At 43.7% G+C, this 11,174-nt stretch overlaps 1 protein-coding gene across 1 annotated transcript; it reads left to right on the top strand.

The window, feature by feature from the left end:
* Positions 1-1,403: 1,403 nt before the first annotated feature.
* NRSN1 (neurensin 1) lies at positions 1,404-3,415 on the top strand. Its single transcript, XM_062498696.1, has 2 exons — positions 1,404-1,957; positions 3,017-3,415. The coding sequence occupies exons 1-2, from the start codon at positions 1,769-1,771 to the stop codon at positions 3,413-3,415; spliced, it is 588 nt and encodes a 195-aa protein (XP_062354680.1). The 5' UTR covers positions 1,404-1,768.
* The last annotated feature ends 7,759 nt before the right edge of the window (positions 3,416-11,174 follow it).

Here is an 11,174-nt window from a genome sequence, read left to right as displayed (position 1 = left end):
GGACCCTGGTGCTGTACTATCAGCAGAGAGCAAGCCCATCCACAGACTTGGAGAGCACTTCTTTACTTTCTGAAGGCTTTACAGTGGCTGAGGTGGAAAAGGGAAGCTTGCAGGGAATACAGAGGCAGGGATTCAAAAACAGGGCTCCTGACAATAGCTGTACTTGGTGCTACCTCTGTTGCTCTGCAAAGCTCAATCACCAGCAGTGTTCCCTCTGGCCCTTGGCAGGTCTCCCAGCAACATGTAGGCTGCCTTCTCCACTGGGTCATGACTTCTGTGAGAGCCTTGAAACCTCATCACTGTGTTGTATGATGTAAGATGTTGAGGTCATGAAATCCCAAACTAAATGCATATTAGATATAAAAAATAAATAAAACCCCAAGATAATGGGTTTCTGTAAAGAGGAAAAAGCAAATCCTTCTCTATTCCTTAGCCAAGAAAACAAACATATTCCCAGAGGCTGTAAGCTCACTGTTTATGCCAGCACTGATTTCTAGCAGAGCCAGCCAAAAGATTCAGTCAGACTGTTGCTATTCCCCATCAATATTTTCTGGCTTCTCCTTAATTTGAATGCTTGCATACTCAGGTGTTTCATACTCGGCAAGATCACTTACTCCCAAAGGGCAAAGGTCTGCAGGACCGCAAAACAGGGAGGTCCCAGCTGCCATGAGCACATCAAACCTCCCTCCCTCTAAGTGAAATTGTTGCAGAAATCTGACGTACTGCTTGAAGTTGATATAAATTGAGCCATGACTTTCAGGTACAAGTTCTGATTTACAGTTCCCTTTGGACTAAGGGTTTGTGAACTTCTTTAAAGAGAAGCCAGTGAGCCTAAGTGACACTGAGCTATTGCTCAAGTTGTTTTTAGGGGCTAGTATTATTTCAGTGAATTCAGTAGCATCACACTCACACAAGCAATTTCAGGCCTTGGACTTGCATATTTAAATGTGGATTTTGTGTGTTAGGAGGACTTACATGAAATGGAAAGAGTAATAAACTTTATTGGTAGTTTTCATAGCCGGCAAATTCTAATTTTACTAAAGTCAGCAGGAGCTTGGGCATTGACTTCTTCCAGAGAGCAGTACCTGGCTGTACACTTAGTATTTCTGTTTCAGTCTCGCTGAGCGGATTGATGCTGTTCTGGTATTCCATTTTAAATTTCTTTTTCCTGACCCTATTTAAATGCAAGTTATATACTCTTTTAATCTGTCTAGGATTTATCTTGCTTCTGTTTCCCGTGGCTGTGAATGGTATATCAATGCTTAGTCCTGCACTTCAAAAGCTCAGAAAAAAACGTTTTAAAAACCCCCTCTTACATAGCAGTTTGGAAAGTTCATAAGGTGGCAGATTCCAGAGACTGACAGAGAGAGTCTGGAAGAGAGGCAACATGAGCCCTTGAGGGATGCTGGATTTTGTTACCTGGCATATCCTGCTTTTTTCAGTCTCCATGGAAACACAGTGGCACATTAGTGTGAAAGATGGGGAGTGAGCACCCTTTGTACGGGAGTGAATGTTCCCTGCAGCACCTTTGGGCTGTGCTGTGCCAAGTCTCCGAGTTCCTTGAGTTCACTTGAGCTGAGTCACTGCATGCAACTGTACTCAGCTCATTTTTTGGTTTGGAAAAATATGAAGGAAAGGTTTCTCCTGGGCCATTTTTTTTGTTTGTTTTTTTTTTCATCAGATCTGGAGAGTTTGCAGCCATCTTTGCTCTCCCACCACACCAATAGTGATCTGCTTTGTGTGAAATCTCTCATTGCAGGTAGGAAGGATGAGCTCCTATGCTGACATCTGCGGATCCAAGCACGCGCAGGGCAGCACCGAGGGAGGGTACCAACGCTATGGAGTTCGGTCCTACCTGCATCAGTTTTATGAGGACTGCACAGCTTCAATCTGGGAGTATGAGGATGATTTTCAGATCCAGAGATCGCCGAGCAGGTGGAGCTCTGTATTCTGGAAGGTACTGCTTTTTGCTTTTTTCTGGAGAGAGACTCCCATTTCAAGACTTTCCCTGTGTAACTACTGGTATTAAGTGTTCATCCAGAAAGGCTTTTTATTGCTCAGTTTGCCCAAGGTAGCCAAATAAGTGTGCCTGAAAGTAGGGCACAATTACCAAAATATGTTATCTCCCTGGGGTCATTGGATCATCTAGTTTCTCTGTCACAATATCACTGAACCACCAAACTCTTGTACACCCCCATGTACATCTTGAAAGTGTCATTTACCTCCACTCTGCACTTATAGAAGTCCTGCCAGATTGTTGGGAACATGACTGGTAGGTTAAGAGCAGAATGTGATGTAGGGATCAAGAAAACCAAAAGATCTCCATTAAGGTCAGGGAATTTGACAGAACTGGAGAAGAGCAGAGGTTGGGTGGGGCCCGTGAGGCCATCCAATCCATACCCTGCAATGATCCCTATCCCCCAGGAATGTTCTGGGTGAACCAGAGTTTGTACTTTCACTTGAAATGTGTCATAAACACTCTGTGGTCTGTTCATATGGCAATAGCAACTTCCTTCTAACCCCTGCAAAGGAGTGACATGTCATGAAGTAAAAGCATATGGTGGATATGACAGACTAAACTGTTGGTGCTAACCAGCAGCTAAAGCTAAAGAAATAATCTGTTACACAGCACTGGGGTTACACTCTGATCCTCTCTCTGATGGGGCCTTTCAACATGAAAGGCTGTTTAGAGACAGTAATGCATTGTTTCCAGAAATGTCAGTACTCAATTATATAAATATGAGTTGTAAAAATAATATTTTTCCATATATTCTAGTTCTATTAGGGCCTCACATATCCTAAAAGAAAAATACCCACCTTCTCCTAGGAGAGGGAACTGTATCAGCAAGACACAGTGAAAGATAAATGCCTCCTAGGAGCACTTCCCACTTGAAAACTGGAAAGGGAAGTGGAAAAACTAGACACTAATTGTTTTTGGTTGTTTTTGTTTTTGTTTTGTTTTTGTTTTTTTTTGTTGTTGTTGTTTTGTTTTGTTGTTTCTTTGTTTGTTTTTCAGGTCGGACTCATCTCTGGGACGGCTTTTATGCTGATAGGTGTAGCTGTTCTTGTAGTGGGTTTTCTTGTGCCACCGAAAATCGAAGCCCTTGGGAAGGATGATTTTGTTGTTGTGGATACCCGTGCGGTTCAGTTCAATGGGTCCCTTGATATATGCAAGCTGGCAGGAGCAATCTTGTTCTGTGTTGGAGGGTCCACTGTGGCAGCATGTCTGCTGATGTCTGCTTTTGCTAAAAGTTACTCCAAAGAAGAGAAGTACCTCCAGCAAAGATTTAAAGAGAGAATAGCTGATATAAAAGCCCATGCAAACCCTGTCACAAAAGCGCCAGCACCAGGAGAATCAAAGATACCTGTCACTTTGTCCAGAGTTCAAAATGTCCAGCCTTTGTCTGAAACCTGACCCTTCCCTTGGGTTTTGTTTCTCTTGTAGTTCATTTTAACTGGAAAATATCAGCCCTTGTTGGCATCTGTGCTAGTCACGTAAAACATCGAGTGCTCTGCTATATAAACATGCAGCTAGTGCAGGAGCTGCACTGGTAAAAATTTAGGATTGGGAAAAAGGAAATTATGTCATTTGAACTGTGACTAATATATTAATTTGAACCTTTTAATCTGTGTGGGTACAGTAAGTTCTTGCAACAGTTATTAGGTGTTTAGCTTATCAGATTGCATCCCTGGGAAACCTAAGGTGCACTTAACGACAGCTGTACCAGGAACACTCTACATCCCACTATTTAAAGTTTAGATGCATTTACTATTTCTTCAATTTCATTAATTTGTTTAAATTTTATGGGTTTTGCCATTAAAATACTGTTCAGTCTTACATTTCCCACCTGGTTCTGCTGCCTGGGAAGCCAAGATTCTGCCCTTGTAATTTGCACTTGTCCTCCTGTCACATGCTACAGTCTGTATCAAAGTAATACTGCACAGGTAAAATACATGTCAGTGAGAGCCCTTAATTTGATCCTGGCACATGTCACTTCACAGCAGTGTAACTTTCTGGGAAAGGCAAGTTATACTCGATCCTGAGTTACAACTAACCTGTGCTAAAGTGCCACTTTTGTCTTAGTCATGTTAGCAAAAACTACAAACAAAATAAAGATAAGGAATTCCTGTGGGAGGAGGAGCATCATACTCATGTGTCTTTGCTTTGATATTGTTTTTTTCATTAGATTGTGTTATGTTGAGGCTAATACAAAATGTTTTTGTTTTGTCTGGGTGAGAATGAATAAATGTGGTTTGACATGCCCAGGCCCTGTATTCTGTCAGTACATCAGTACCATGTTAGATGATCTCAACGTACATATCTAAAGACATTTTGAAATGCTGTTTATATTTTTATAGAGAATAGAAAGTTATGCTTAACCAGATACATCTGTGTAAATGCTTACCTAAAGACTTGTCCTTTCATGGAAGACCCCTAATTATTTTCTCACCCAGGGCAATTATTTTACTGTCTTAATCTGTGGATTTAAATTAAATTCCATAAAGAAAGATGTGACATTTGTACTCTCTAACAATATGTGCCACCTTATAATTCTGTCTATTTTTTGAATGGATTGAATAAAATTCTAGGCGTGAGCCAGCTGTGGATTTTGTAAAAAGTTTCTTTCTAGTCAAAAAGAATTTAGGAGCTCTGCTTAAAGGGGAAATCAGCAGTTGAAACTCACTGGTCCCTTAATGCAGTCTGTTTTCATCTTACAGCGGCAAGAAAGCCACTCCAGTGCTGAATCAAACAGATTCTGCCACAGTAATGGCAGGTATGTGGTAAGAGCTGTGCTCCTTCCCTTGCTCATAAAACATTTTGTGGTCTGTGACACTCAGTTCAGACTTAAAACATCCTTAAGCCAGATCAATATGTGTTTGGAAATTTTAGCTGAATCTGCAATAATTATCATGGCTGACAATACCACAGGAAGTAAAATTTTCTTCTACAAGGAAAGTTCCCATCTTGGCAACGCAGTTGCAGAGTCCAAGCATTAGCACTGAAAAGGGGGACAGTTGAGAGCTTACCACGTGCACACGATCACAGGGAATGGAAGAAAGAAGGTGTAAAGGCATCTGGCAATTCATTGGCTCCCATATATTAGAAATGCCAAGGCACATTGCACCCAATACTTCAGAATAAGACTGTAATCTCATGAGAAATGGATGAAGCAGTGCTAGTGGAAAAGATCAGAAGACTGGCAAGGCGAGCTGTGTATTTATACAGAAAACCTTCAAGAAGAGGGGTGAGGGCTACTGATTACTCACGAGGCACATGTCAGCAAAAACTACAGGACAACCTGTCACTGCTGCTTTGGTTATTCCAGGTAGAGAGGGTCCTCAGCATTTCCTGCCCAGGTAGCAAGGAGTGTTGTTTACTGCCATTGACTTTTCTGTTGTCAGGCTATTGGTGTGTGGGCAGCAGAGTCAAGCTGTTCTGGCCTTTTCAACTGAGACTTTTTAACTGTGCATGGAGGGAATGTGACATTTTAAGTTTTACAGTGAAGTTCACAGAAGGAGATGAGAGCGAGGGCTCCTGTAGCTGAGTCCCTTCTCTTCACCTGCATTTTGTTATCACTGTACTGGAAGTTTGATTGAAAATCCAGCTGGAAAAGAAAGCAGAAATTGGGGTAACTCAGCCAAACTAGCTATATGGGTACATAGCTCTCTTTAAAACACACTCCACCACACATACAAGTGTCACTAAATTTTCATCCAGAGGACAACTGACCCAACGGGTAATTGACAGCGTGGATCCAAACAGGGGCTCAGTCACATTGCACAGAACTGAACATGCTTTGACAGTGCAAAAGCAGATGAGTCATGGCATGGCATTACCCAGGTGCTAGGGGAAAAGAAATGCCCTTGAGGATTTTACTGAAGCTTGTTGGGATAGGAAATGCACTTGGGATTTATCAGCAGCAGCAAAGCTGATAATGCTGTCATGGATAACATTGCTACTACACACGTTTCATCTCATTAAACCCTTGTTTTGGTTGCTTGGAGCTTTTCTGGAACTGAGACCTCCAGAGGCTGCAATCCTTCACAGCAGAGAATCAGCTTTTGTAGAAATACTGAGCAGAAAATTACTCTGTTACTATTAAGAAGCCCAATCTGGAAAGATCAGGACACCTCAGGAACATTTTTAAGATCCATTTTCTTGTAATGTTTTAACAGCTTCAGCCTTTGGTGAGGAACTGAAGCATTAGCAAAAGGCAGTGGAAATGTACTGTGTGCTGTTCTTACGGAAACTGGCTGTGATAGGATGCAGCAAGAGGCAGTCATGTTCCCTGGGATATTTCTAATGAGGTTGAGGGCAATCTGTCCCTGCACCTACCAATTTCCCTACCATGTAACTTTTTTACTTTTCCCATCCCTCTAAATTGCAGCACACAGTCGACTATGGGACTGCCTGGGACTTCCCTTCCAAGCACTGACTGCCATCAGCTTTTTAAAGGAAACATTAATGGAGCCCCCGGTGCAAATGAAATGGCTTAAGCAGCCAAGCTCTTCTTTTTTCAACCCTTCTACCTCCCTGCTCTAGAGAATTCTTTAAGTTTCTTCATCCTCACCTTATTTCTTGCTCCTCTTCTAGCCTCATCTGGCTTGAAATTACAGTGCAATCCCTCCCAGCCCAACACCATTTTCTCTGCAATTGTAGTGAAAGAAATCACAATCTTCATCTGAGTGGCAATTACTGGCTTCATTTTAGTCAATAGATGTTCTCCTGAAGGTTAGCTCTGCTTCCCCAGCACATTGTGCAGAGAAAGCTTCTGTTAGCATCTGTTCTGTCCTCCAGTCTCCAGGCTGTTTCAATCCCTTTATTTTCCACTTTTTCCCAGTGCATGGTGAATCACAGGCAAAAGGCAGAGAAGGAAACATTCCTCTTCTTGAGCTGCCTGTAAGCAGATTTAATTCCCAGTTTCAGCTACAGCCTCAGCCTGCCATTCCTAAGTATGAGACTTCTAATCATGCACAAGTAAAAGCAAACAGCTCTTCATGAAAGCAGAAGCAGCAGAACGGGGAGACTGCAGAGAAGTTTGGTGGGGGGGGAGGGGGGGGGGGGAGGTGGGGAGCAGCAGCACAACCTGCACACCAGGGAGGCCACTCAGCCCTGAGGACTTGAAATGCAAAGGAGACAGCAAAAGACTGCAAGAACCTTAGTTGAATGCACTTTCCCAGCAGCTTTCAAAAAAGGGCTAAGAATGGAACAATTTTGGTAAAATAAAGGAATTAGCACTTGGGATTACTCAGCAGTGACTGGTCATCCTGCCATTACACAGCAGGCTGCCCTCTCAGCTCACTGCCTGTCAGGGGCAGAGAGACCATAAAAGACAAGCTGCATGAGCAGGCTGTGGAGGCACAGCCTCACCCCTTCCGTGTCCTACCCCTTACACAGCTGAAAGAAGCAACATCTCTAGAGAGCATTACCCTGCACCATTCATTTGGGGTTAATGCCCATGCACCTCTTAGAGAAACAACAACTGAGTTTTGCCACTTCATCCCCATAGGATAGTTTGTCCCAGAGGAAAATCATTGTAAATGAGAAGACCCAACTCCTATAGGAGTTTCCTCCTGTTTCAAATATTTACAGAACATGTGTGATTCTTCTGGGGCCTTATGACCTCTGCGCAAAAAAATCTATCCATCCCCTCATTTTTCGTCAGTTCTTATCTGGACATTTGGCATACCACAGAGTGTGCATTTCCTGCAACAGTTCACTTGATGCACATTAAGCAGGCCAAAACTCAGTTTTGGTGTCAGATAATTTACAGAGGTATTGGGATGAAAATAATGTCTGCATATTAACAGTAGTTGAGGCAAGTAATTCTAACAGCCCTTCAGAGAAAAGAGCCAGCATCAAATAACCTCTTTTATTATTTTTTTCCTAATTATTTACAGCTGATTTTTGAAGGCACTCTTTCTTTCCCATAATTTTCCATTCTCGGACTTTTGCAAATATAGATGGGAAATCAGTTTTAAACAATTCTAAGAAGCTAGTCAATTTAACAATGCTGCTCCAGCAATTTCAGCCTCAAAATTTATGGCACTCACCACTTCAGGTCATTTCCTAGCTAAAGGCACCTTTCAGCCTGAGGCTAAAAGGATGTGTTGGTGTTGGTGTTGTTGTGTTCATCTGTCAGAGAGTATCAGGAGAGTCAGTGAATACTGAAAGCATAGAAAAACTTGCTGCAGGTCTAAAACCTGTGACCAGAACAACATTAAGTAGAGTGGCTAAAATCTTCATGGAAGTGGACATTTAAAAAAAACCAAAAAACAAATCAACATTTGACATCAATATTCTGGCCCCCACAGATGGCTAGACGAGCATGAGGAACTTACTGTTAGACAAGTGCATTATCTCTAATGAGAGGACACATTTTTTCCCTTTAGGATGCCATGATAAAAAAAAAATGTCTTCAGATAGCTGTTGCTCAGAATGGGTTCAGTTCTCAAATGATCCCTTGCAAAGACACTTCTGAAACTGGAGCAAGTTTGTGCCCAAACAAAATTCCTCACTTCAAAGACTACTGAACAGAGCCACTATCTCCCAAGGAGCACAAATCGGAGGGTACATCCCAGTATCCCTCCCATACCCATATCCATCCCATATCCCTCCCAGGCTGACTGGGTTTCTGGCTCCCTGCTTTGTAGGTCACAAATGAGTGGGTTCATCTGCACCTCCCCTTGCACATCAGAGGTGACTGAGAAAACCCTCAGCAAGGCACACATTAGTGCAAGCCAGAGCAGAGGCATTCACTGATACCCAGGATAGCCACAAAAGCAAGTGACAGCTTTTAGCTCTGGCCTGTAGCTGAGCTTTTAGGGCAGAGGCAACTCCAGCACTCTTCCAAAAATCACCAGAGCAGCCATGTGAATTCTCTGTGACCTGAGAGCCAAGGTTTCCCCGGAGGGAGACATCACCATCTTATGCCATGGGAGGAGTAGTAAGAGCTTGGTCCCTTGCAGTGAACACCAGTGAAAGAGAGGTGATTGCAGCACATGCAGCCAGCTTGTCTTTAGCTTAAAAATCACAACAGAATGGTTGGCAAAGAGCTTATGCTGACTTCCAGGTGATCATGTAACTGGAAAGTGATAAATTGAGTTTGTTGTTTTAAATGTGTCTTATGTTTGACCATAGGTCTACATGAGATGCAGACAGGTCTTTGCCCTGACATGGAGCATTGTCCGAGTCCTCTGCCCCTCCAGCAGCAGTGACTGCCCTCTGAGGAGTGCCTCAGCATTGCTCTCTGAACTAGACTGCTCGCTCTTGAGGCACCATATGTATATAGCCAAAGGCATGGCAGGAAAACATTCTCCAGATAACAGATTCACCTTCCGGAACCACTGGCATAAACCTTGAAGGCCTCAGCTCAATAGCAGCTCCAGACCTGATAGCCACACTGTTTTGTCTCTGCAGATGCATTCATGGCATCCATGCTGAGAAGGCTCTGACCTTTATTTGTCTGGTGTGCTGCCAGGTCTCCTCACAGGCTGTGTGCCAGCAAGCAGGCATGCACAAGGCAGGTCCCAAAACTCTCTCCAGGAGCGGTGCAGACCAGCCCATCAAGTACTTATCTTTAAAACACCCAGCTGCGGATCACACAGGTGTTGGTTTAGAAGTCGAAGTGCACACCAAAGTATCTCCAGATCTACTCTCTAAGGAGGCTGCTGGCCATTTCCTGTGCACATCAGTCCTGAACTGAGGCACACCCACAGCAAAGTGCAGGGAATGGAGGTGTCAAGGACTGCAGTCTGCATCCCATGTGTAAGGGAACTAATCTAGCACCGGGTCCCTGCTTGTATGCAGCGCTGAGCAGCTAAAAAAGCAAAGCTGCTGGGAGCACCACATGGAGCCCATTACGCACGGACACACGCCGCTGACACGTGCATCAATTATTTTGGCACAAGAGCCCTCATAAACCAGTGTTATCTGCCTTATGATCTTCTTCCCATATGCAGCAGCCTGACCACTGCCCAGCACCTGCACACCCCCAGCGGCCACGCTCAGGGGCCCTTTGCAGCACCAGGGCTCTTCCTGCTATGGCAGCAGTGGAACATCCGAATGTAGAGAGGTGCTAGGTGGTGAAAAGAGGGTTAACACCAATATTAAGGCCTTTGATATGAACTAACCATCCCCCCACCCCTTACCAAAAATAAACAAACAACCCACAGCTTTTAGGCAAAGAAACCCTCTCCTTCAGTTTCCCCACAGAAAATCATTCTTGGGAAGGCTCTTCCAGGGAAAGGCTCTAATCCCCATGAGCAAGCATGATGCTACAACAGATGTCTGCCTCCCTTTGCACACACACAGGACCATCTGTAAGCATCAGATGTGCCTGGGGGTGAGGCCCCAGCCAGAGGCATCCAAGAGGTCTAGGTACCTTACCTTCCTTGTCCTGGGATAACCTACAGTCACGGCATCAGGGTACTTTGAACTGTGAACCCTTTGCTCATCTTGAACTAGGCCTTGTGCTGCATGAAAAGGAGAAATGGTATTTACCCATGCCTCTTCCTCTGTGGAAGGAGACTACTTTTAGATAGTGGATGCAAATCCTAGCCCTTGTCTCACCAAGGTAATTTCTGATTGGTGCTAACTCTGTGGGGGTCAGTGGGAACAATAAGAGAATGATGGGAAGGTGTAAAACTCAGGTTACTCTAAGGATGCCAGCCCTGAATCAACAGTTTATAATGGAGAATGTGGTACAGCCATTATTTTTAGTAGCATCTTTTCTTACAACTGAACTGGAAGATTGCAGCCAAGAAACAGAAGGATGAGGAGATTGGATGCAGGGATGAAAGTACAACCTCTGGCAGCAGAGGAAGCAAGGGCAACATCTTTATGAGGATACCAAGCTGAGTACCCAAAGTGCAGTGGCAGCATGACTGCTTATCTCTGACACCACCACTTCATCACTGAGACAGAGGAGTTTAAATTATTCAAATCTCTGGTTAAATCAGAGGTCCTTCCCGACTAATACAAGGAGAAAAGTCTGTATGTTACTGAAGTCAGAATATATTTTCTTCTCTCAAGAGTGGGAGAATTCACTCACCTATGTGAACACAAACCTGAAGTACCACCCACTCCCTAAGTACTTACTAATAAAGTAACAATTTCCTCCTATCTCAAGCATTGATTTTGTCAAGCTCCTTGGTTCTACAACTGGTTCATC

The sequence above is a fragment of the Cinclus cinclus genome, chromosome 1, assembly GCF_963662255.1.
Source record: "Cinclus cinclus chromosome 1, bCinCin1.1, whole genome shotgun sequence".
Classification (NCBI taxonomy): domain Eukaryota; kingdom Metazoa; phylum Chordata; class Aves; order Passeriformes; family Cinclidae; genus Cinclus; species Cinclus cinclus.
The sequence above is the reverse complement of the archived record's forward strand: the minus strand, read 5'-3'. Positions and strand labels throughout refer to the sequence as shown.